The sequence below is a fragment of the Crotalus tigris genome, unplaced genomic scaffold (assembly GCF_016545835.1).
Source record: "Crotalus tigris isolate CLP2741 ecotype Arizona unplaced genomic scaffold, ASM1654583v1 scf7180000020015.175477, whole genome shotgun sequence".
Lineage (NCBI taxonomy): Eukaryota > Metazoa > Chordata > Lepidosauria > Squamata > Viperidae > Crotalus > Crotalus tigris.
This window is the reverse complement of record NW_024097818.1, coordinates 55,332-82,845: the sequence shown is the minus strand read 5'-3', so window position 1 is coordinate 82,845 and position 27,514 is coordinate 55,332. Positions and strand designations below refer to the sequence as shown.

Genomic DNA, 27,514 nt, shown 5'->3' with positions numbered 1-27,514 from the left:
CCCACTCAGTCCCATTACTACAGCAGCCACACCCACCCAACAGGCCATGCCCACCCAGCACCCGATGAGACATAAGTGGGTTTGGGGTTGCAGTTTGGGTACTCGGTCTCTAAAAGGTTCGCCATCACTGGTCTAGCCCATATTTTATACAGATGTTCCTATACACAATGCCAGCTACTTGATTGTGCTACTCAGTGTATACTGTTACTGCCTGCAATTTACACCCTGCCACTATGTGTTGGACACTCTTTGAAAACTCTCTGCACAGTCTGCACCTTGGAGTCTGTCTAGTGGAGTAGACCCCTGTTTCTATGGCTCTGGTGCTGCTAAAAGTCAGGCTGTCTTTTAGTCTAGCCCAGCAGTTCTAACCTGTGGGTCACGACCCTTTTGGGGGTCAAATGACGTTTTCACAGGGGTCGCCTAAGACCATCGGAAAACACATATTTCAGATGGTCTTAGGAACCGAGACACTAGTGAGAATTTCTGGTCAAGGCTATTTCCGCCAGCCAGCTCTGGCAGACAGCAAAGCAGCCACCTCAGCAGCATGGCGGGGCTGCGCTACCCATTGCAGAGCAGCTACTGCCGCATTGCCACAGCTATGAACCTCCTGCTCAGCGTCTCTCAGATCCTCTTGCCTGGCTTCTGTCTGGGAGAAGCACAGGGCTAAGGTAAAAAAAAAAAAGCCTGGCAAAATACTCCCGAGGGGTAGCGTCGATCTGTAGCAGGAGGTGAAGGGGGCGGGTGGGTGGGTGGGGGTTGACCAAAAGGGAACCGGATCTGATAAGGGTGAAAGTTGAGTGAGGTTTTCCCCCTCGCCCCTCTCTCCGCCTCCCTTTGTGCAGCGGCGTCTCTGGCTGCTGCCTTTCCAGTCACCGAGAAAGGGGGAAAAAAGAGACGTGAATGAGTTCCCCTTTCTGCCTCATTGCTTAAAGCTTTTTTTTTTAAATGAACCACTCGTTCAGAACTCCTCGGGGCTTGTTTGCACAAGCTTGTGGCAGATCAGTAAATAAAGGGGTGAGGGAGCCAAACTGTCCAAAGCATTTGCACCCTGAACATCTGGACGCTGCTTTCATGACTTGCCACCTCTCTTCCCGCCCTGCTCTGGCAACGCGCTGCTGCTGCTGCTGCTGCTGGTGGCTGAGCTGAGCTGAGCTGAGCTGCGGCACCGAGCCGGTCCCCACGCCTCCTGGTTGCCCAGCCGCACTCCACCCCGGCCGCCCTCTGCGCCGGAGCCTCCCCGTGCTGCCCAGCCCACCTCCCTCGCCGTCGGAGGCCGCCTCGGCCCTCTGGCACCCGGTGCAACCCTGGGACTGGCAGGCAGGAGCGGCTCCTTCCTGGCTTGCCGGGCTCTGGGCCTCGGAAGCAGCCAGGCGGCGACAATATCTGCATGTGCGTCGGAGGCCAGCCGGCCAGGCTGGGAGGGGAGAAGCGGCGCCTTCTAAGTGGGAGCTGGTGCTCCGGCCACGCCCCTGTCCCATGCAACGAGTCGGGGAAGGGTCGTGGTGGTGAAGGGCTGCGCGGCATGGAAAGGGGTTCCCGCGACCCCACCACTGCTCAGGAGGCCGGAGGGGCGGGCAGGTCCCGGGGGGCAGCTGGGAGACAGCAAGAGTGGGGAATGCTGAGAGTTGCAGTTCATCACCATCTGGAAAAACATGACTCTCCAAAAATCTTCCTTCCCTCTTTCCTTCCTTCCTTCCTTCCTTCCATCCATCTCCTTCCCTTCAATCTCTCCTTCCTTCCTTCCTTCCTTCTTTCCATCCATCTCCTTCCCTTCCCCTTCAATCTCTCCTTCCTTCCTTCCTTCCTTCCTTCCTTCCCCCTTCAATCTCCTTCCTTCTCCATCTCCTTCCTTTCCCCTTCAATCATCCTTCCTTCCTTCCTTCCTTCCATCTCCACCCCTTTCCTTTCAATCTCTCTCCTTCCTTCCTTCCTTCCTTCCTTCCTTCCTTCCTTCCTTCCTTCCTTCCTTCCTTCCTTCCCCCTTCAATCTTTCTTCTTTCCTTCCTTCCATCTCCATCTCCATCCCTTCCACTTCAATCTCTTTCTCCTTCCTTTCTTTCTTCCTTCCTTCCTTCCTTTCCCTTTCAATCTCCTTCCCCTTCCTCCCAACATTTTTGAGCAAGGAAGAGTAAGCTTCTCCAGCAAGCATTGCTATATTGTTTTAGTGATTAATCACTATGCTTTAATTATGTTCAATTTGTAACAGTTCAATTCATAACAGTAGCAAAATTATAGTTATGAAGTAGCAACGAAAATAATTTTATGATTGGGGGTCACCACAACATGAGGAACTGTATTAAAGGATCGCAGCATTAGGAAGGTTGAGAACCACTGGTCTAGCCCCTTCTAGCCAGCAGTAGGATTCTCCAAGTCTGTCACCTCCTGTGGTACATCCTGTCTTGTTATGGCACTTCCTTTGCTTAATCTTCCTCCTATGTTTGCTGCTGCCTCAGGCATTTTCTCAGCAACTCATCTTCAAGTGCCATCTTATTGATGACACTCCTGGATGCTCTGGGTTTTATCCAGGACAGTGACCTTGACATTCACTAGACCCCTACTGCCCTCTTTCCAGCTAGTGCATAGTCTCTGGGTATCAGACTTGTAATAGAAATATCTGTACATTGTGAGGAGCTTCCAGGTTTTCACAGCAGCAGCTTCAATGCCTTCTCACTGTACTAGCAGCTATCTGATGACAGGCGGGACATACATGTTGAAGGCATGGGTCTTATTCTTCCCATTGAGCTGGTTTTTCAGGACTTGTCTGATTCTTTGGCGGTAGTTTGGTGATGCTGTTTTCCCTTCCTCCTCCTCATGGTTCCCATGTGACTGTGAGTTACCAAAGTACATAATAATAATAATAACAACAACAACAATCTCCAGTGAGGCACTACCTTGACATGGTTGTGGGGCTTGTGTATTCTGAGGAAGATGAGAGCTATGCCAGAGGTTCAACCAAGCTGGACAGGTCTCATCAGAAGAGTCAGACAAAGAGTGTCTCTCCCATAAAAAATATGGTGAGACATAAATTTCAGAATGCCATACCGGCTCGGATGTCGCCCGGGTTAACAAGGTCCGCATTAGATGTTGGAGTTCCTGGATATCTGGTGAAAAATGGGTTACAGGACTATTGGCTGAGCAACCAGGGCCAGCAGCTGCAGAACTACTGGAAGAAAAGGTTTTTACCCATCACAAATACACAGTGATTGAAAACAAACAAATATTGATCTGTTTACAGATCAAGTCCAACAAGAAGAGGATATCTAAAATGAATGTACCAGTTCTGGAAAGAACAACATCCAGAATCAAAAATAACAGAACATAGCAGATCAACGCAGATTTATAATACGAAATAAAGTATTCAAAGAAACAGAATTGGACAAACTGCAAAGGTTTACCCAGGGCAAAGAAATCAAAGCCTTGCCAGAAGTAATTCAGAATGTAGAGGCAAACCAGGGGGAGTTGGCAGTGAAGGAATCCAGCAGACATATACAACTGTTCTCATTTGGAAACCAAGTACCTCTTCCTCAGGAAGAACAAAGCCCTCTAACTAAAGAAATAAAAGAATTGAAACAAAGAATAACTGACCATCTAGAACAGCACAAAAACAACAGAATAAGGATGCCTGCATTGAAGCTTGTTCCAAAGAAACAGCTAGCACAAGCATTAAAAGATGCTGCTACTGCAATATCAAGTATAAGCACCAGTTCACTGCAAGAAACAAACCAACTAATGTACACAGCACAGCTACAGTTATACCTGGGATGCAAAATCAACAAACTGCAAGAAAAGGAAGACTAATCTGAATGTGGCATGGATTGATACAAAAAGACATTTGACTCTCTGCCACATGACTGGATAATCAAGTGCCTAGAAATAACAGGAGTCAGCAGAAACATCAGAAAATTTGTGCAAAGATCAATGGCACAATGGAAGGCACAGTTGCAGATCAATGGTGAGAGACTGGGAGAGGTTAACATCAAGAAAGGAATATTTCAAGGGGATTCATTATCACCATTACTATTAGTTATTGCACTCTGTCAACAATACTGAATAACTCAGGACATGGCTATCAAACATCAAAAACATCTGCCACACTATCCCATCTCCTTTACATGGATGATCTGAAACTGTATGGAAAAACATCATCTGAAATAGAATCGCTGCTCAACACTGTCTGTATATATAGCCAAGATATTGCAATGGAGTTTTGTTTGGACAAATGTGGCACACTTACTGAAGGAATCAAGAAGCCCCACAAAAATAAAAATGGCTTTGGAAGAATATCTGAAGGACAGTGATGAAGATGCACTGAAATTAATATATCAGGAAGGCTTACTAGTCAGTAAGCCTTCCTGATATATTAATTTCAGTGCATCTTCATCACTGTCCTTCAGATATTCTTTCTTGTAGACCAAACTGGCCTACAAGAAAGACCAAATGAAGAACAGAATAGAGGCATGGGAAGACAAAGTACTACATGGCTAGTACATTAAAAAAAATAGCTGGGAAAGGAGATAATAACAAGACCTGACAATGGCTAAGAGCAGGAAAATTGAAGAAAGAGACCAAAGGACTAATTCTGGCTGCACAAGACCAAGCCTTAAGGACAAACACATATAAAGTCAAAATTGAGAAGACAGCAACAGACAGTAAGTGCCGCCTATGCACACACGCTGAAGAAACAGTGGACCACCTGGTAAGCTGCTGCAAGAAGATTGCACAGACTGACTACAAGCAGCAGCATGACAAAGTAGCAACAATGGTGCATTGGAAGATCTGCAAGAAATATCATTTGCCTGTAAGCAAGACCTGGTGGGATCATAAAATGAGAAAGTCATAGAAAATGATAAAGTTAAACTGTTCTGGGACTTCAGAATTCAAACAGACAAGCACCTGCAACATAACACCCCGGACTTAACAATTGCCGATAAGAAAGACAAAAAAGTCTAATGGTGGACGTGGCAGTGCCTGGAGACAGCAGAATAGATGAGAAAGAACTGAAGAAGATAACAAAATACAAAGACCTACAAATAGAAATAGAAAGACTGTGGCAAAAGCAAGCAAGGGTAGTACCAATAGTAATAGAGGCCTTGGGTTCAAAACAACTGGAGCACCACTTGAACACTATTGGCATTGACAAATTCGCCATTAGTCAATTGCAAAAGGCGGCCTTACTAGGAACTGCCTCCATCCTGCGACTATATCTGTAATAACATCAAACATCCACATCTGCCTATCCCAGGTCCTTGGTAAGGACTCGATAGGTAGACAAAATTCCAAATCCAGTCTGAACATCTGGCTGTGCCATCGCATAATAATAATAAAAGTTGGAAGGTACATTGGAGGTCATCTAGTCCAACTCCCTGCTTGGTCAGGAAACTCTATACCATTTCGGACAAATGGCTGTCCAGTCTCTTCTTTAAAATGTCCAGTGTTGGAGCATTCACCGTTTCTGGAGGCAGGTTGTTCCACTGGTTGATTGTTCTGTCAGGAAGTTTCTCCTTCTCATAGGTTGCTTCTCTCCTTGATTAGTTTCCATCTGTTGCTTCTTGTCCTGCCTTCAGGTGCTTTGGAGAATAGCTTGACTCCTTCTTTGTGGCAACTGATTACCATCTAGCCACACTTCTCTAGTCCAAAAGACTTCTTGATAGCCTCACTGTAGATCCATGTCGCGAGTTGATGTCTCATTCACTGTTTGCACAAATCTACTTAATAAGTCCCTTTTCACACTTTCAGCACACATTTTTGGCAGTTAAATGTCATATAGCCTTGATTCATCATTTCATAAAACTCTCTTACACTGTGACAAAATTTAGCATTAGTTTCTGTTACACTATGACAAAATTTAGCATTAGTTTCCCACATTTGCTCCCATACATCCCCTATAGAATTAAGGAGATTTCAAGATTTCCAAGAGGAAGAAATTATTTGGACCTACTGCATTTGGGATTCAGGCCAGGATGTATCTGGGTGATCAATGGCAATAATTGATCACACTTGTAAATGACCTTTGGCAGGCTCAGGATGGGGTATGCCTCTGGATCAGGTTCATGGTATTCCTCTGGATCAGCTGAGTGGGTTGGAAATGGGAGGCACTGGCTTCCAATCGGTATCCTTATGGGAAGCATCCATCCCAAGCACAAGTGAATACTTCAATCCTCTTTTTAGCTGGACAGGTTCCAAGGAATCAGACTGCTCACCAATTCCTTGGTTGTTGTCATGGTTGGCAATTTTGCAGAGCTATTTTCAGTTTGCCATATCTCCCCCAGAAATCTGTTTTCTTGACTTTCTCCAATATTCAGCATATATCAGCAATGATGTCTTCTATGCCTTGGCCTTCTAAAACCCTTGTAACATCTGGAATATTCTTTTCCATACTAGCTGGAACTTCTTTCTGAGTTCAACCATCTTTTGGAAGACGTTTGTCAGAATCCAATTATATTTCATCTTTAATTATCAAATATAGAAACTCCCAATTCTGCCATCTTTGGATTCTGCCATAAGAGGGAGAGAAGGGGGAGAACAAAGGGGCTTTATGGCCCCCACTTCCTTCAGTACACTTCAAAGAGCTGAATGCTGAATGTGTGTTTATTGTAACCTCGAAGCGTTAACATACCAAAGGAGGATATTTGCCTTTCATATAGTTATCTGAAGTCTCCATCCAGACGGAAGAAAGAAGAAAGGGGGTTGGAATTGTGATACTTGAAACTATCACTGGAAGGGGGGTTGATTGGGTGGGACTACTGGGGAACCCCTTAAAACCTTGAATGGAAGAGCTTGAACCCCAAGTCCTGTCTAGCATGCCTGCAACCATTTTCTCTTAATAAAGGATTCCTGTTGGAAGAATTATTCCAAGAGTTCTGTCTTCTTAAGATGCAAAGTGGGGTGGGTCCTTACATTAGACAGGACTTGCAAAATTAATCCACCTGGAAGGGAGACCCTTGCCGGGGGATTTTGCAAAAAATTTACCATGTCAGACAATGGAGAAAGAGAGGGGGAAAACTCCCTGGAAAGAGAGCCGCTGACCCAGTTGGAACCTTGCCAGATGTTGGGATCTGAGAGGTCAGATTCCTCGGGAGAAGAAGTGGTGGAGACACAGGACCACAAGCCTCGCTGGTCGATGAACGTTGGAAAGAAAAGTGAGTGGAGAAAGGAATCAAGAAAGGTGACCCTGAGACGGGGGACCAAACAACCAGAATGGAAGCAGGAGATGGAGAAATCCCTGCACGCAAGTGAAGAGGGAGGAAGCTGGGTACCGTACTCAGACTGGATCCTAGAGAAAGCTATTGACCTGATGAAGAGAACTCTCAGCTCCCTAGGAGAGGAGAATACTGAGCCCTACGGCCGCCCCAGTTCCTGGAGCCACAAAGGGAGAGACACCGAGGGGGACGTGGAACCTGCAACCCCAGGGACATCTACTGATCCAGGAGCCCCCACCCCCTACCGGACCACAGATGGCAATCTGGACGGAAGACACTACCACCCACAACGGAGGCACCGATCCATTCCAAGACGTCCACCGTTGGAGGTGAAATTCAAAGGGGAGCCAACACGCTTGGGGTTTTTCCTAACCCAAGTACTCAGCTACATGGAGGAATATGGGCAGGACATTCCCAGCGACAAAGCCCGCATCCGGATCGTGCAATCTGCCCTGGATGGACCAGCTGCGGATTGGGTAGTGAACTTGCATGACTCCAATGCCCCAGAACTCAGTAACTTCAACCGTTTCATGTCCTCTTTGAGAAGACGATTTGAAGACCCCCTGGCTGATCGCAAAGCCCGTGAAAGAATAACAACGATGAGGCAAGGCAAACGCCCAGTGGCCGAGTATACACAAGAATTCAGGGCCATTGCCAGCAAACTGAATTGGCCAGAAGACATCCTCCTTGGCCATTTCAAAGACAGACTAAACTATGATCTATATGATGCTTGCCTGCCCCGAGGGGACCCACATCGACTTGAGGAATGGTACGTCTTGGCAGAGGAAGCAGAGACCGACACATTGAAGAGGCACCGCCGAAGAAAACAATGGAGCCGCCCCCCGCCTGAGCTGACACACCAACCGGTGAAATCATCGGACACAGCCAAGAAGCAAATGGGGTGTTTCAAGTGCGGAAGAGAAGGGCATCGAGCTGTAGAATGCCGCTCAAAGGCCCCCCAGCACAACCCAGACAGATCCCCAATCAACAAACCCAGAGAGTATTCAGCTAAGCCAAAAGAAACAGCCATGAGAATGATGGAAATTGCAGAAACCCCCACCTCTGCTCACCAAGGGGAAAGAACTCCAGCCTACACCACAGGGCCGGTGGATGCCTCAGATGACAGCTCGGAGGGCGAACCCCTGGTAAGTGGATGCATCACACCCATCTTCAAAACAGTGACTATATTAATCCCCCCCATGCCCGAAGCTGTGAAGGTGAAAGCCTTAATAGACTCTGGCTGCACCCGCTGCCTCATTAGCCCAACACTAGTGGGGAATCTGGGCATCCCATCCAGGAGACTGGAACAACCAATCTCATTTGGCCAGCTAGATGGATCCATAGCAGGGGGGGTGCCAGCTACCCTAGCCACTCTGCCAATACACCTCTCCCTGGGCAACCATGAAGAGGACTTAACGTTTGTGGTGACCCCAGGTATGGAATGCCCAATGATTCTAGGGATGGAATGGTTGAAAAAATGGAACCCCTGGGTAAATTGGAGGACGACAGAAATCAAATTCCCGAAGGGGGACCCTATGGACTTAAAACCCCAAGGGAGGCTACCAGAATCAAGAATAGAAAAAGCATCCATAGGAGAGGAAAAAAGATTAACAGAAATACCAGAGGAATATAGGGACCTTGCTGAAGTCTTCAGTGAGGAGAGGGCGAATGAGCTTCCCCCCCACCGACCCACAGACTGTACCATTGAATTCAAGCCTGGGGCAAAACTCCCGAAGCCCAGATTATACTCCATGAGCCCAAAGGAGAAGGAGGAAATGGAAAGATTTATTAAAAAAAACCTGGAGAGAGGTTTCATTGAGCCAGCCAAGCCTAAAGTGGCTGCCCCGGTCCTTTTTAGAGAGAAGAAGGATGGCTCTTTACGTTTATGCGTGGATTATAGGGCCCTGAATACAATCAGTGAAAGCAACCTATACCCGCTGCCCCTCATGAAAGACATGCTGTCACACCTATCGAAAGGGAAAAATTTTTCTAAACTAGACCTAAGGGAAGCTTACTATCGCGTGAGAATCAAGGAAGGGGACGAATGGAAGACTGCATTTAACTGCCCCATGGGGTGCTATCAATTCAAAGTCTTGCCATTTGGATTACAAGGGGGCCCTGCAGTCTTTATGCAATTAATCAATGACGTTCTAAGGGAGCACCTATTTAAGGGGGTCCTTGTTTACTTGGACGACATTCTTATCTTTACTGAAACAAAAGAAGAACACGTCAAACTTGTCAGAGCGGTTTTAAAGAAGCTGCGAGCCGCTCACCTATATGCCAAACTCTCAAAATGCGAATTCCACCAGGAAAGGATAGACTACCTAGGCTATCGCATATCCCCACAGGGCATTGAAATGGACCCGGAGAAGGTCAAAGCAGTACTAAATTGGGCACCACCCCGCACAAGAAAGCAACTACAAAGTTTCCTGGGCTTTGCAAATTTTTACCGCCAATTCATCCCCTCATTTGCACAGATAGCCTTGCCCCTCACTAACTTACTAAAAACGAAGGGAACATCCTCAGTAAAACCTAGCCAGCCACTAACATGGACAATGGAGTGCCAAGCAGCGTTTGAGAGACTAAAGAGACTTTTTTCTGCCGAACCAGTACTAAGGCACCCAGACATGGACAAGCCCTTCATAATACAGGCAGATGCAAGTGATGTGGCAGTGGGGGCTGTGCTATTACAAGAAAATGATGATGCAGTATTGCAACCCTGTGCATATACATCCAAGAAACTCACGGAAACAGAACAGCGCTGGCCCGTATGGGAGAAGGAGGCTTATGGGATACGTTGGGCATTACTCACGTGGCGACAGTTCCTGGAAGGCAACAAAATCCCCTTCCAGGTGTGGACTGATCACAAAAATTTAGAAGCCCTGAAAACTTCCAGGAAACTCAATCCCAAACAAGCCCGCTGGTCCCAGCATTTTCACCAATTCCAATTTAAGCTCAAACATTTACCAGGAAGAAAGAACTTCCTGGCAGATGCACTATCTCGCATGCCCCAATATAACAGTGCACGAACCACAGACTCTAGACCAATAATGGCAGAGTCACAACTGGCAGCGCCAGTAACCACAAGAACCCAAGCCAAAATAAAACCACAACTGGACAGCCAAACTGGGATTGAATTCAGAAAAAGTTTGGAAACAGATGATTGGTTCCAGAAAAACAAACATGTGTGCACAATGAGAGACGGATTGCCTTGGGTAGGGGAAAAGTTATATATACCAACAACTCAAAGAGTAACTTTCATGCACCTTTGCCATGACACAAAATCAGCAGGGCATTTTGGATTTGTAAAAACTTTACACTTAATTAAACGGCAATTTTGGTGGCCATCAATAAAAAAGGACATAGAAAGTTATGTTGCCAGCTGCCCAACCTGTGCATCAGCAAAGAGGTTGCAAGGGAAATCGCCAGGGCTATTACAACCAGTGGCAAGTCCCTCAGCCCCCTGGAGGGAAATAGCCATGGATTTTATAGTGGAATTGCCAGAAAGCAATGGGAATACTGTTATCTGGACAGTCACGGACCTATTTTCCAAACAGGTGCACTTTATCCCTTGCCAAAAAATTCCCACTGCAAAGGCCTTAGCAAAACTTTTCATCCAGAGTAGAGGAAATTTCCTCCAGAGTAGAGGAAATTGAAGAAACAGTTGAACTTTTGGATTATAAATTTCAAGATATGGAGAAAAAAGTGGAGACTTCACAAGATGATATTCTTATGTTCCAGTATAGACAGATGGAATATGCTTTGAGAATAAGGGGTCTGAAAGAAGATAAAACTCAAGATTTGATGGAAATGGTGATTAATGACTTGGCTGTTATTTTGAATATTGATAAAGAAGAGTTACGTGGGGATGTGGAAAGAATTTATAGAGTTAATTCTTGGATTGCAAAACAGAGGAATTTGCCTAGAGATGTGGTGATATATTTTGCTAAGAAGTCTTTGCGAAATCAGATTCTACAAACTTTTTATAATAAAAGATTTCAGATTGCTGCCCAAGATATTATTATTTTAAAGGAAATTCCACCTAAAATTTTAAGAAGCAGAAAAGATTTTGCTTTTTTAGTAAATGAACTTAAAGCAAGACAAATGCCATTTAGATGGGAGATTCCGATGGGCATTGTTTTGAGCCATGCGGGGACACGTTATAGACTTAATACAGTTGCTAAAGCTAAGGAATTTTATAAAACGGTCCTGGGAGCAGGCTCTCCTTTGCCCATGATGCATAAAGTCTTGAGTGACAAAGAGATGGAACAGAAATCTGAAGGTACAGGGATGATGACTGCTGGACAGGTGGTATGGATGTCTCAACCAGAGGTTAAAGAACAGAGAATGACCCGTGCAGCACATAAACGTAAAGAAAAAGAACAACAGAAAAAAGAAAAAGAAAAAGAAATTGAAGAATCTACTCAGCAAATTGCTTCAGTGCCGGTGGGAGGAGCAAGACCCAAAAGCTCTGCTACATATTCATCAGCAGCAGAATTTGAGCGGATCTTCTCCAGGCTGAAGGCCAAGGGAGATGGCAAAGCTCCTGTCCTGGAATGTTAATGGATTAAACATTCCTCAAAAGAGAAAAAAAATTTACCACTATTTGAAACAACACAACAATGATATTATTTGCTTGCAAGAAACTCATATTACAGCTAAAGATCAAAAATATTTAAATAATCCTCGCTTGGGATCTCATTTTGTATCTCCCGCCCCTGGGAAGAAAGGGGGTGTGGTAATCTATGTTAAACAGAATTTATCTGCTACCTTGATAGAATCAGATCCTTATGGAAGATATGTTATGCTTGAACTTGGTTTATATGGCAAGAAAATTCTTATTGTGGGGTTGTATGCACCAAACCAGCAACAGGAGCAATTTTATAGGTTACTACATCAGAAAATAACTTTGTTGGACTATAGATCCGTGATTTTAATGGGAGACTGGAATGGTGTCTTAGATATACAAATGGACAAAAAAGGCTCTTCTACCTTTTTTAAACAGGCTAAATTACCTAAAGCCTTTTTTGACATGAAAGAAGATTGGGAATTGAGAGACTATTGGCGTGAACGTAATCAAGAAGAAAAGGATTTTACGTTTTTCTCAGATAGACACCAATCTTTCTCAAGAATTGATTTCTTTTTGATCACAACAGATTTATACAACAGGGTGAAGAATGTAAAAATTTTTCCTAGGACATTGTCCGATCATAGTCCAGTTTGGATGGAACTGTTTGTAGAGAAGGAAGATAGGAGATCCTGGAGGGTGAATGAGAATTTATTTAAACAAGAAAAAAATGTTCATAAATTAAAGGAATGTTTAAAGGAATATTTTACTTTAAATATGAACAAGGGAACATCAATGTCAATGGTCTGGGATGCAAGTAAAGCTTTTATGCGTGGTATTTTGATAAAAATGAATAATTTGCATAGACAGAAACAGATTCAGAAACGGAAAGATTTGGAAGAGGAGATTAAATTAAAAGAGAAACTTTTAATTTCAAATCCCTTAGATGAAAAGATTAAAGGAGCTTTAAAATTGTTAAAAACACAATTTAACATGCTGATGGCTGATCAAGCTGCAACTAATTTGCTATTTATGAAACAAAATACATTTTGTAATGCTAATAAACCAGGGAGATGGTTGGCTTATCAGTTAAGAAAAAAACAGAAACAGAGGAATATAGATAAAATAAATTATAATGGTAAATTGGTTTATCAGAAAGAATTGATTAAGAAATCTTTTTTAGAATACTATCAAAAATTATATAAGGGTACCAATATTCAAATTACAGATATAAATAATTATTTAGGCAAAGTCAACTTTCCTAAATTAACAGAAGATCAGGAAAAAAAGATTAACGGTTTAATTACTAAGGAAGAAATTGTTACAGCTATTAAACAATTGAAATTGGGCAAAGCGCCGGGTACGGATGGGTTGACATCTATTTATTATAAAGCTTTAGTAGAAGAGATGATCCAACCGTTGTGTGAACTGTTTAATAATTTATTACAGGGGTTAGAGATCCCTCCATCCTGGCGTAATGCATTTATATCATTGATTCCAAAAGATAGTCAAGATCTTACTTTGCCTAAAAATTATAGGCCTATATCTCTTTTAAATGTGGATTATAAAATTTTTGCAAAAATTTTAGCTAACAGGCTTATGGGGATCTTGCAGCAGTTTATACATAGGGATCAATCGGGTTTTATAACTGGAAGGTATATGAAGAATAACGTTAGACAAATTATTAATTTATTAGAGTATTTAGAAAAGAATAACCAAGTCTCTGCAGGCTTGATATTTTTGGATGCTGAAAAAGCCTTTGATCAAGTGAATTGGCAGTTTATGCTGTGTTTAATCAAGGAGATGAATTTTGGACAAAATATATTACAAGTATTATCCAATATATATCAAAAACAGACTGCTCAAATTATTGTAAATGGGGGTTTGTCAGAGGCTTTTGTAATAGAAAAAGGAACAAGACAGGGATGCCCGTTGTCTCCGTTATTGTTTGTTTTAACACTGGAAATTTTGTTGATTAAAATTCGGGAGTCTCAAGAAATAAAAGGAATAGAAATTAATAAAAAAGAATATAAATTAAGAGCCTTTGCAGATGACTTGGTTGTTACTTTGTCTCAACCTGTTTCTTCGGTGGTGAAATTATTACAATTGATTCAACAATATGGACGTGTTTCTGGCTTTAAAATTAATAATAATAAGACCAAAATATTAGCTAAAAACATGACTAATGGTGATAAACAGGCTCTAGTTAACTTAACAGACTTTGAAATTGTTGATAAGGTAAAATATTTGGGGGTTACATTATCTGCTTCTAATGTAAAATTGTATAAAAATAATTATGAAAAGCTGTGGATGGAGGTACAGAAGGATTTAAAAAACTGGAATAATTTACAGTTATCCCTTATGGGCAGAATTGCAGTTATTAAAATGAATGTCCTGCCAAAGTTTATTTTTTTGTTCCAAATGTTACCTATCTTAAAGAACGAACGTAATTTAGATGAATGGCAAAAAGGTATTAATAAATTTGTTTGGGCAGGGAAAAAACCAAGGGTGAAACTTAAAATAATGCAAGATTTTCGTGAGAGAGGTGGACTCAAGGTACCAAATATGAAATTGTATTATGATGCTGTAGTATTGACATTGATTAGCGATTGGGTGAATTTAACAAATACAGAAATACTTCATTTGGAAGGCTGGGACCTATTTTTTGGATGGCATGCCTATTTAATATTTAATAAAAAAGTGGATTGGGTTTTTAAGTCTCATATTATAAGAAACTCTTTGCTAAGAGTGTGGAGAAAGTATTATAAAAGTGACTTCAAAATACCATTATGGGCTATACCTCGGCATGCCATAGAAGGTATAAGGAAAGGGGTAAATATGGACAAGGTCTCTTACGTACAGTTATTAAGATGGGATGGCCAAGACTGGCAGTTAAAATCTTTGGAAGAATTAACACATGAAAACTTAACTTATTCATGGTTCCAATATAGACAAATAGTGGATAGATGGAAGATGGATTGTAAAATGGGCTGGCTTAGAGAAGATGGAATTTTTTTAAAACAAGTAAGAGATCAAAGGCCAACCCATATTAAGAGAGTTTATGGGGTTTTAGTGGAATTAGATTCAGAACTTGAACTAGTTAAAGATTGTATGATTAAATGGGCACAGAATATTGGTGAAACGATTTCAATGGATACTTGGGAACTTATTTGGATAAGAAATGTTAAATTCACACAAGCGCAAAATTTAAGAGAGAATTTTTATAAGATGTTTTATAGATGGCACCTTGACCCAAAGAAAATGTCCATTATGTACCCTAATCTACAGCCGAAATGCTGGAGATGTGGATATTTGGATGCTACCTATTACCATATTTGGTGGACGTGTAAGCATATAAAAGCTTTTTGGATTAAGATATGGTGGAATATTCAAAGAATTTTTAAAAGAAGGGTAAAATTTACTCCGCAATTATTTTTACTAGGTATTGTTATTGACTGTGATGCTAAGGAGGTTATATTGATGTTAAATTTGATTACAGCCGCTAGGTTGTTAATAGGACAATATTGGAAGAAGGAATCTTTGCCTACTTTACAAGAATGGTTTCATAAAGTTTCGTATTTGGCAGAAATGGCAAAGATTTCGGCTTTCTTAAAGGAGCAATCTCAAGAAAAATTTTTTGCGGTATGGGAAAAATGGATAAATTTTATACAACATAATTTGGATATGGAAAAATATTATTTAGCCTTTTTATAATTTGTAATGATTGTTTTTTCTTTCTTTCTTTCTTCTTTTTCTTTTTTATATATATACATTTTTAATGTATTATTATTCATATATTTTTTTTTTTTTATATATATATATGCTTTATTTTTCGTCTACTTTCTTCTTTCTTCTTTCTCTCTCTCTCTTCTCTTTTTATTTTTTATTTTTTTTCTTTTTTAGTATATATTATTCATTTTAAAGTTTATGTTATGTATATTATTTCTATATATATTATTACTGTGATTTTTATTATTATTATTAATTATTTTATAAATTGCAAATGTTATTTTTAAAATATTTGTTAAATAATCCTATATTCAGTTCTGGGAAGTCGGGGGGGGGTGGGGTGGTTGGGGAGGGGGGGGTGGATTTTTATTTGTAAAACTTTTGAAAAATTTCAATAAAAAAAAAAAAAAAAGACAGCGTTAGTTACAAAGAAATCAAGATATTAACATCAATACAAATTGATGTTAATATCTTGCTTCAATTCTATTTCTCAATTCAACTACATTTTCCTGTTTCCAACTTTGACATTCCAGTCTCCAATTACAAGTAGCACAACTTGCTTGCAATTTTAAATTAACTTTAACATAAAACTCCTCTTTTTCTTCTGCATTGGTGGTTGGAACATATCAGTGAATGATTGTTGGAATATAAGTTTCTTATATTCCATTTGTACTGTATTTCAATCTTTGCAGCTTAAGATTTTCTTTTCCTGTTATTGCAATAAGGCTTTAATATGATAAACATCATTAGTACTCTGAAAGACCTTCAGCACTTCCTCAGTAGTATGCCATCCAACCTACTATTGTCTGGTCACAATAGCACCAATCTTTTCATATGGTTATTTTCTTGACAGGAGTAGTTTACCACTACCCTTTCCAAGCAGTATGAATTGGTGCCTTTACCATTCAATAGGAAGGTCCCACACAAAGCAATTCTTTTGGTTTCCCCAACCCCATTGACCAGTCCACCAGTCCACCAGCAGCCAATGTAATACCAGGAAGAAATTTTGAGAACACTGAGGAGCTAGACAGATAACAGGTCATTCTCTGGGCATGACATCCTTGGAACCAGGCTACTTGAAGGGAGTCTGCCCCATCTCTCTACTTCGCAAGCATGCAGCAAAAGCATTCCAAAAATGTCGATCTCCCTCCCCCTCCAACAGAATGGACCTGACAGGTAGTTTCCCAACACCAGCCCTCTACCAAGCATCATAGCAGGATTTGGGGTTGTTTCTTGTTTAACACACACTAATATATATAATTTATGTGAAACACACATAAAATTCCTTTAATTGCTAGATGGTTTTTTACAGATGCCTGGATAATTTAACTATCAAAATTAGCTACAAGTTCATCTGTTTGCATTGCTGGAGCAAACTTGTAATATTCAGAAGAGTGAGAGCAAGTTTTATTAGCTCTACCACTAAGTCTGCCTAGGTCTGATCAATTTTTTAAAAAGTGACCAAACTCTGTGCCTAGGAAGGTGTCACAATACAATGAGACCCCTAGAGTGTTGTTTTCAAAGCTCTGCAATCCCATACATGTATTGTACTTAGAATAACAAAGTTGGAAAGGACCTTGGCCATCTTCTAGCAGGAGATCTATACCATTCTGGACAAATGACTGTCAAATTTCTTCTTGAAAACTTCCAATATGGAGCCCCCATAACTTCTGGAGGGAAAGCCATTCCACAGACTGTTCTCACTGCCAGGAAATTTTTCCTTAATTCTGGGTTGGGTCTCTCTTTGGTAATCTTTTGGTAATGCTTTTTCCAAAAGGCAACTGGACTTTTTTTTTTTTTGAAAACGTTTTGCTTCTCAGTTTCTTCAGAATTTCTTGGATGAAAAGCAAAACATTTTCAAAGAGAAAAAAAGCACCTTTTTGGGAAAAGCACCTGTCAGGGCCCACTTCAAAATCTCATCCTAAGAAAGCAGAAATCGTGGAAGCAGTTTCTTCCAAAAGGAACTTTTATTAGGACAAGCTGACAGCAGGCATAATAGACATGATCTGAGGGTTTCCCGCTCAAATCAATAGGTTAAAAGTGTCCTAAGCAAAACCCCACCCCATCATCTGGTCAGTTCACATGGGCCAATCCCCAAGTGTTAAGTCCGTTCTGGGAAAGAGTTGATAACACCGGGCTGTCTCAGGGTTTCAGCAATGTTTTGTCGGTTCTTCACACCTTCTCTTCCGAGGGCGGAGATAAACCATTTGCCGGAGGCACATTCCATTCTCCTCCCCCCTTCTCTGGCTGACATCAAGGGAAGAGATAGTATGCAGAAACAGCAAAGTGTCACAATGTAGCAACGGAGGAAAATAAAGCAATAAAGCAATAGCCCGCAGTATTTTCCCCCATCCCCTCTAGGAGTATGGCAGAACCCAGGAGTATAGAGAGAACAGAGTTTAAGTTTAAAGCAAGAAAGGGGTCCCCTTAGAATATGGGTTCTGACAGCACGTTTGGGACAACTATGACCTGGAGAATCTGCTTAGATTTCCCTCTATTACTTTTTATCCTGCTCTCAGGTGCTTTGGAGACTAAGTCAACCCCCCTCTTCTCTTTGACAGCCCCTCAAATATCAGTCCCCTCTAGGGTACCCCAGTCTTTCTCTTTATTAGACTAGACATACCTAGTTCACACAACCATTCATTTTTATTTTAGCCTCCAGTCTTCTAATCATTTTTGTTGCTTCTCTCTGCACTCTTTCTAGAGTTGCAACATCTTTTTTGTATCACAGTGACCAGAATAGGAGACAAAATTCCAAATGTGGTCTTACCAGTGCTGTATAAATTGGTACTAACACTTCATGTGATCATACTAACCCTCTGTTAATGCAGCCTAGGATTGCATTGGTTGTTTTGGCAGCTGCAGCAAATTGCTGGCTCATAACCTTACTTTTTTCACCACTGAATTGCATTTTGTTGGCTAGAACCCATTGTTCAAGTCCAAGATTTTCTGTATCTTCTAAAGTGTTAGCAATTGGTGTCATCTGTAAATTTGATGAGTTCCCCTTTTGTTTCCTCATCTAGATGAAGATATTGAAAAGCACTGGACCCAACAGTCTTGAGATAGCCCACTGCATGCTTCCCTCAATTTAGATGTAGTTCCATTAGATCTGTGATCTACTACTACTACTACTACTACTACTAATAATAATAATAATAATAATAATAATAATGTGCCTTGGGTGCAATTCCAAAACAACTGGCGCACCACTTGAACACCATCAGCATTGACAAATTCGCCATTAGTCAATTGCAAAATGTGGCCTTACTAGGAACTGCTTCCATCCTGCGACGATATCTGTAATACTATCAACATCCACATCTGCCTATCCCAGGTCCTTGGTAAGAACTCGATAGGTAGACAAAAATGCCAAATCCATTTTGAACATCTGGCTAATAATGTTGGAAGGGACCTTGGAGGTCATCTAGTCCAACCCCCCTGCTCAGGCAGGAAACCCTATACCATTTCAGACAATTGGCTGTCCAGTCTCTTCTTAAAAACTTCCGGTGTTGGAGTATTCACAACGTCTGGAGGCAGGTTGTTCCACTGATTAATTGTTCTAACTGTCAGGAAATTTCTCCTTAGTTGTAGGTTGCTTCTCTCTTTAATTAGTTTCCATCCATTGCTTCTTGTCTTGCCTTTGGGCACTTTGGAGAATAGCTTGACTCCCTCTTCTTTGTGGCAACCCCTGAGATATTGGAACACTGGTATCATGTCCCCCCTTGTCCTTCTCTTCATTAAACTAAACATTCCAGCAACTGTTTTAGCTTCCGGTCCCCTAATCATTTTTGTTGTTCTTCTTATACTCTTTTTAGACTCTCAACATCTTTTTCAAATCGTGGTGACCAAAACTGGATGCAGTATTCCAAGTGTGGCCTTACCAAGGCATTGTAAAGTGGTATTAACACTTCACGTGATCTTGATTCTATCCCTCTGTTAATGTAGCCTAACTCTGTGTTGACTTTTTTGGCAGCTGCAGCAATGTAAGGACCCACCCCACTTTGCATCTTAAGAAGACAGAACTCTTGGAATATCTCTTCCAACAGGAATCTTTATTAAGAGAAAATGGTTGCAGGCATTCTAGACAGGACCTGAGGGCCACCCTTACCATTCAAGGTTTTAAATGTTCCCAAGCAGTCCCCCACCCCACCATCCTTCCAGCGACAATCCCAGGTGTTACATTTCCACCCCCTTTTCTTCACGGCTGGCGGAAGAGAGACTTCAGAGAGGAGTAGGTGAAAGATGATGGGCCCTATTATGGTCAGTCCTTTTGGTGATATCCACATTCAGTCCCTTTGAAGTTGTAATGAAGGAAGTGAGAGCCATAAAACCCCTTTGCTCATCCCCCTTCCCCTTCGTAGTATGACAGAATCCAGAGAAGGCAGAAATGGGGTTTTCCATAGTCGATAACTAGAGATGAAATATAATTGGATTCTGACATCCTGCCCCCTTAAAAATAAGAGAGATCCACCTGAAAAGAAAACAAACAGGTTTGTTAGGATACTCTGTGAAACTTCTTTAATAGCTTTGGGGCTCTGATATGACGTTTATGGACCCACTCATTTTGTGAGGCAGGGAGGTGTTTCCATGCTACTAGGTACTGAGTTGCTCCATGATATCTCCTAGAAGCTAGGATTTCCTTTATCTCGAAGTGTTGTTCACCCTCCACCATGATTGGAGGTGGTGGGGGGATTTTTGGCCATAATGATGACTGATGCTCTCTTTTCAGCAAGCTGCAATGAAAAATTGGGTGTATTTGCTTGAGATTTTTGGGTAATTCTAATTCTACTGTTATTGGGTTTATGATTCTTTTAATTGGAAAAGGCCTTATATATTTTGGTCCAAGTTTTTTACAAGGTTGTAGGGACTTTAGGTATGTTGTAGATAAGTACACCATTTCTCCTATAATGAATAGTGTAAGCTCAACCCCTTTTTATCGGCTTGTGCTTTGTATGCCTGCCTAGCTTCATCTAGTGCTTTTCTAACTATTGGCCAGGTGTTTTGTAGTTTTTCCATCCATTCTTTCAGTGATGGGATCGCCGGTTCGTTTGGGGTTGAAACTTTGACCGGTAGCTATTTGAAAAGGAGTGTAACCTGTGCTGGAGTGGACTGCGTTATTGTAGGCAACTTCTGCGAAAGGGAGTAGGTCCATCCAATCTGACTGTTTCAAATTAATAAAGCATCTTAAATATTGCTCAAGTAGTGAGTGACAACCTTCTGTTTGTCCATCTCCTTGTGGATGATGGCTAGATGTCGGTCCCTGAGTGGTCCCTAAGAGAGATAAAAATTCCTTCCAAATGCAGATGTAAATTGCACTTCCCTATCAGATATGATGCATGGGGTGCCCGATGCAATCTTTAAATATGCTGGATGAAAAGTTTCGCTAAGGCTTTTGCAGTGGGAATCTTTTGGCAAGGGATAAAGTGCATCTGTTTGGAAAACAAATCCGTTACCGTCCAGACAACAGTATTCCCATTGCTTTCTGGTAATTCCACTATAAAATCCATGGCTATTTCCCTCCAGGGGGCTGAGGAATTTGCCACTGTTTGTAACAGTCCGGGCGATTTCCCTTGCAACCTCTTTGCAATTGCACACTTTGGGCAGCTGGCCATGTAACTTTCTATGTCCTTTTTTATGGATGGCCACCAAAATTGCCGTTTAATTAAGTGTAATGTTTTTACAAATCCAAAATGCCCTGCTGATTTTGTGTCATGCCAGCGTCCTCAGAGTGGGGCTTAGGGGGTGGGAAGTTCTTTTTATCCCCTTGCTGATCCAATTGCCTACCAATTGCTGATTGGTAGGCAATTGCTGATCCAATTGCCTAGGCAATTGGATCAGCAAGGGGATAAAAAGAACTTCCCACCCCCTAAGCCCCACTCTGAGGATGCTGGCAGAGGACCAGCGAACGCTAAGTTGTTTTAATTCTTGTATATGTTTTTATTGTTTTAAATGTTGTTTTAACAATAAATAACTGGAGTATACTCTTCCTGGAGATCGAAGATTGCATCATTGAATATATATATATATATATATATATATTATATATATATATATATATATATATATATAATATATTCTATTATATATATATATATATATATATATATATATATATATATATAATAGAAATATAATAGAAATAGTAGAGTTCTTAAAAAAAAGGAGAGAGAAAACCTTTTCCTTCTTTTTTCCTTTTTAGTATCCAAATAAAAGTAAAATATAGTCTTTCAGTTTTTGTAAAATGCCTTTCTTCCCCAAAAAAGCAGAAGCCACCTTTCCAAGCCAGGGAAATAATTTCAAAAGCTCTTACAGGTAGACAAATGAAAAAAAGCAGAAAAGAGAGAAAAACAAGAAGAAATTCTCACCTGGATTCACCACGGGGACACTCAAAGCTCAGATGTTATCTGACTTATGGTCTGAAGCGGCAGGGCGATCGGCCATTTTACTGGCCGATCTTCTTCTCCATCGGCCCTCAGAGATTTGTCCGTACAGCTGGAGGATCCGCCGCTCCTCTGCAGCTGGACATCAGCCTCCTCGATGGAAGTCGCACCCTCCAGGGCGACTTTGGCCCATATTAAGGTCCACCGACAGAGGGAAACCTAGTCAACGAGGAGAGAAGTCTCCCTGTATGACTAGTGACACTGCGAACAAGAACCGGAAGTCAAATATAATTGGATTCTGACAAGCACACTGCTGGCTCATATTTAAGTGATTGCCAACTAGGACTCCACGATCCCTCTCACAGTTACTATTGAGCAAGGTACCACCTATACTGTACATTTGGTTTTTCTTGCCTATATGTAGAGCCTTATTTTTTTTACCATTGAATTTCATTTTGTTAGATAGCGCCCAGTGTTCAAGTCTGTCAAGATCCTTCTTTATCTTAAGCCTATCTTCTGGCTATTCCTGCCAGCTTGGTGTCATCTGCAAATTTGATGAATTCCCCATCCATCCCCTCATCCAAATCATTGATGAAGATGTTGAAGAGTACTGGGCCCAGAACAGAGCCCTGGTGCACCCCACTATACATGGAGATGCAGTTCTATTGAAGACCACACGCTAAGTATGGCCGGTCAGCCAGCTACGAATCCATCTGATGGTGATACTGTCTAATCCACATTTTTCTATCTTATCAAGTAGTAGGTTGTGGACTTACTGAAGTCCAAGTAAATTATATCCACAGCATTCCTCTGATCCGCTAATTTTGTCACTTGGTCAAAGAATGCAATAACAAACCCATATTGGCTTTTAGTAATGACTTTGTTTGCCTCTAGGTGTTTGCTGATTCATTGTTTGATTATCTTTTCTAGAATCTTCCCAAGTATTGACGTCAGGCTGATAGGTCTGTAGTTTCCTGGATCCATTTTTTTTCCTTTTTTGAAGATGGGAACTACATCAGCTCTTTTTCAATCCTCCGGTAGTTCCCCAGTGCTCCAGGATCTTTGAAAGATATAGTTCAGTGGTTCTGAGATCACATCTGACAGTTCCTTCAGAACCTTGGGATATAATCAGTGGTGGGATTGAAATATGTGAACAACCAGTTCTCTGTGTGGATGCCACTTCCGGAAGGCCATTCTGGGCCTTGGCAACAAAAAATTAGCTACCAGTTCTGCCAAAATGGTGTGAACCGGCTGAATCCCATCACTAAATGTAATCCATCTGGTCCTGGTGATTTGAACTCATCTAGGATGGACAGGTACTCACTTACCATTTTCTTGCCTATCTTAACTTGTGTTTCTAATCTGATTTTTTGCAGTACTGTTTTTGATAGGTTGGACTGTTTTTTCCCTTTGTGTAAAGACGGATGTAAAAAATGAGTTAAATAGTTCTGCTTTCTCCCTGTTGCTTGTTCTTGCCACTTTCTCCCACTAATGGACTAATTATTTCCTTAACTTTTTTTCTTGTTTTTTACATGTTGAAAGAAACTTTTTTTGTTATTTTTTACTTTTGTCGCAAGCCTTAGTTCATTTTAAGTTTTAGCTTTCCTCACTTTAGCTTTCCTTTTCAGGCTCAGGCTATTTCCTGATATTCTGCCTTAGTTACATGTCCCTTGTCCTTTTTGTCTTTCAATTTATCAGAGAGTTCTTTATGCAGCCATGCTGGTTTCTTTTGAGAACTGTTATTTTTCTTCTTTGTTAGTATTGTGCTAGACTGGGCTTTTATAATCTCACTTTTCAAAATTTCCCAAACTTCTTGTTTTCCTCTTGAGGATTCTCATCAATGGAATTCTTCCCAAGTGTGATGAACCAAGGCCCCGAACGGAGGCAAAGCAATCAGTTGGCCAGAGCAATAGTCTTTTTAATCACTGCCAATGTTCACCCAACAGCCCCCACATATGCTGGCACGAGTTCAAACAAAACAGCCAGGGAAGTTTACACTATTCTTAAAGCAAGACAGATAACAAGCAAACGTATAATCCTTTTAACTCCCAGCTTACCTGTGAACTGCGAACTGCAAACTGCAAGGCAAGGTCAGCAGGAAGCAAACTGGTCCAGAATACAAAGTGTCCAGGTTACAAAGCACACTATCTCAAGAGTTCACGTTTGTTCCCGGCAAATCCCCACCCCACAGCATCTCCTTAAATCCTACTCCCCAGGTGTGCCTTGTGGAGTGGGGCGGGACACTCTCCTCCCGAGCAAGTGAGCCTGCCTCCGTTGTTCCCTCCCTCCTCTCTGCTCTCCTTGCTTTAGGATCAGGTGGGGAGGGGCCTTGCTCTTCACCTGAACTCTGCCTTCCCTGTTCCAAACTTGAAGGGCCCTGGCCTGCCTCAGCCTGCTCCTCCCCACAGTCCTCCGAAGCCACAGACAGCCCCTCCTGGGCCTCAACAGGGAACTCCATGTCTTCCTCAGAGTCATGCTTGGATGGAGGCATGACACCAAGCTCTAAGTTTATTGAAATTAGTTCTCTTAAAGTTCAAGGCTCTAGTTTGACTGTGTTCTGTTGCTTGTGCTTGTATAATGTTGAATTCCAATATTGTATGATCACTCCCCACCCAAGGTTCTTGTGGCTTCAACACCTTCTATCATTTCATCTCTCTTAGTGAGAATTAAGTCCAATATGGCTGATCCCCTAGTTCCCTTCTCTACTTTTTGGGAGATAAAGCTGTCTGCTAAGTTTGTTAGGAATCTGCTTGATAATGCTTTACTGAAATCTAAATAAACTATAACTATATCAAACAATTTTATTTAGCATAATCTGTTTTTGACAAAGACAAGTTGGCTTCTAGTAATAGTTTTGCTTCATTCTAGGTATTTCTAGGCAATGTAAATCCATCATTAAGCAATATTTTAGCAGTAGAAAGTAATATGCCAAAGGCATAAAGAAAAACTGAAATCCAATCTGCACCACCACTTTTACCATAGTTCTCCATATTTTTCTATTCTTCCTTCCATGATATCCATTAATTACCCCATAATTTTTTCTTTAACATTATATGGCTTATTGACATATTTTTAAAAGATAATTCTTGCCCATCTGCTTTCTGAGCTCATTTATGGAGTAAGACAAAAAAAAATGGCCCAGCTTACTTAACAATGTACCAAGGGGAACATTCTGTCATGGCCACAATCAAAAATGTCAGTCTCATATTGGCCATTTGATTAGAGTGTATTCTTCATCCTGCATATGTGAACTGGTTCTGTTTTTCAGCCAAAGTGATATAACTCAGTGGAACCAAATCTTGTGGTACAAAAAAGCTAGAAAGATTAATTCCTTGTAATTAATCCGCAGGTGGAGAAATCTCCTGTTTATATCAGTCCTAAAGAAGCATCTGACTTTACCAATATCGCTCAGATGTTGCAGAATGCCACTCTAGCCAGGCATACCACTGGAATGATCAAGAATTTTACCAATTATTACTCTCTCCATGAATATCTATCCAGGCTCCAAAGGGGTCCTTGCCAGGTAAGCTTTGATTCTTGAGATTGGGATGGTTCCTTTTCCACTATTTCTTCAGCCTGGATTGTTGCCCTCAAAAAAGACTACTCAGCCATCCATACATATTATGATCTATGAATTTTCTTAATATCTGACTAGTCTGTTGTAGCAAATTGTGATTTGTGTTTTTTATAGTACAGCAAAAGCTGTATTCCTGAACAGTGAGAATTTAAGAACTCCAGCAGCAGTATCCTTAAAAACACAAATGTATTTTAATACATCAATGAGAGAAGTGTTCTGCTGAGTTGTTACAATTGCTAAGCATCATTTACATATTAATGGATGAAACCTGAGACCCTTATACTCACTTTATTTTATTTAAAATGTAACTTTAAGTTATGTAACTTTTAGAACCAAAATTTCCCATTGTTCTTTTTACAGTTTCTCATCCAGAGTCTCAGAGTTGGTCCAAAATGTGACCATGCAGAACCAAAATGTGACCATGCAGAAGTTTTTTTCCTCTCTGTATTCCTACCTAGAATCTCAGAGAAACCCATTAAAAGCGTATTGCAATTTAATAGATAATGCTGACTATATAACTAATTTTACATGTCATTTGGGAATGCAACTAGAGTGTTTCCTTTTGATGTTGCAAACTGAGTTATGTTTCTTGTTCAGGACACCATAGTCACAGCCGGTCCATCAACATGTAGGCAATCTTCTCCTGCCTTCACTGTTGAAATCCAGCAAGAAATCTTGGAAAATGCACTATTTTTCCTCAAAAAAGAAGGTAGCTCAATGAACTCTTCCCAGTGGAGAGAAGCCTACTTCCTTTTGTTTTCCAACATCCTGCCCAGGACAGTCCACCTTTCCCAAATGGCTCCCAAATTGCCATGTCATCTCTACACTATGTGAGTCAACAATGAAGTGTTTCTGGACCAGGGCTGAGCGGGATATACAATTGGTTAATAGCTAATTAGATCAATTTATAATATGAACAATGTAGAATAACTTTACTATGTGACATAGGAGTTTATAGGAATAAGGCCAATAAATTTGTTGGTAAGGAATTCACAAATTCTGGGCCCTAGAAGAATTCAGGGTAATTATTCTAAAAGTACATAGTGAAGTCCTGTGAAAGACAGCAGCCTAAAGGTGGGTAGATTAAAAGCTTTTGTTGGGTCAGGAATCAGTACTTATTCTATACTTTTACATGCATGAAATAAATGAGGACTAAGGATGTGTTAGCTGAGTCATGAATCACCAAAATGCTGATGTCTTTTTCTAAGGCATAATTTAATATAGATTTCCTATGATCAACTTCCTTGAAAGAACTGATATTAAAATTCTGCTCTATGTTTGTATCAGCTTGAAGGCTATCACTGCTCTTCATCCTAGTCTTATCAAACAACAGGAAGAACTTGACAAGGTCAAACCTCTATGCTTTCCTGGAAGACAACATCCTAATATTAAAGGTAGATTTTTCTGCTTGTATATTATAATTATAATCTACTTGTATATTATAATTTAATTTGGATATAACACAAATTTGAGGTTCTGCAGTATGCATTTAATGAACTGTGGAGGGTTATCACACTTTCATAATAATGTGCTCAATGTGCCATTTTCTGACTTGCTTGGAAAAAATCACCAATCACAATATTTGGCCAAATGAAATAATGAGGTAAAATAGTGAAAGAAACATGATTTGTAGTTTTTACATATTATCCAGAGGGTAATTCCACATTTGGAACAGCTTTGTGAATGCTAGATGATTTCTGTAATTATTTTTCTCTTGGAGTTTTGTGATGTACTCTTATTTTGTGAAATGCAAAAGTGCAGCAGGTTTTCCAGGGTTTTGTGTATTGTTTTCTATTAAGAGGGATGGTGCTATGGCTCAGCAATTAAGATACTGGGCTTCTTGACTGGAAAGCCAGCAGCCCAGGTTTGAGACCCAAGAACAACATCCTTACCCCAGCTCCAGCCCACCTAGCAGTTCAAAAGCATGCAAATACAAGTAGATAAATAGGTGCCACTTCTTGTGAGGAGGTAGCAGTGCTCCATGGAAACTCTTCTGACAGCACTAGCTCACAGTCTCTTGTTTCTATGTCAGCACCTTCACCACTATACCAAACGGTCTCCC

At 41.1% G+C, this 27,514-nt stretch overlaps 1 protein-coding gene across 3 annotated transcripts in view; it reads left to right on the top strand.

Moving 5' to 3' along the window:
- LOC120318037 overlaps positions 1-27,514 on the top strand; it is a 116,029-nt gene that overhangs the window by 84,839 nt on the left and 3,676 nt on the right. For 2 of the 3 annotated variants that reach the window (XM_039365230.1, XM_039365229.1), the window contains 3 exons: positions 25,225-25,398; positions 26,050-26,282; positions 26,740-26,846. In XM_039365230.1, coding sequence (XP_039221164.1) covers positions 25,225-25,398; positions 26,050-26,282; positions 26,740-26,846 — 514 coding nt within the window. Of the gene's footprint in view, positions 1-22,805; positions 22,865-25,224; positions 25,399-26,049; positions 26,283-26,739; positions 26,847-27,514 lie in introns of those variants that run through there. The other variant, XM_039365232.1, reaches the window with a different exon arrangement.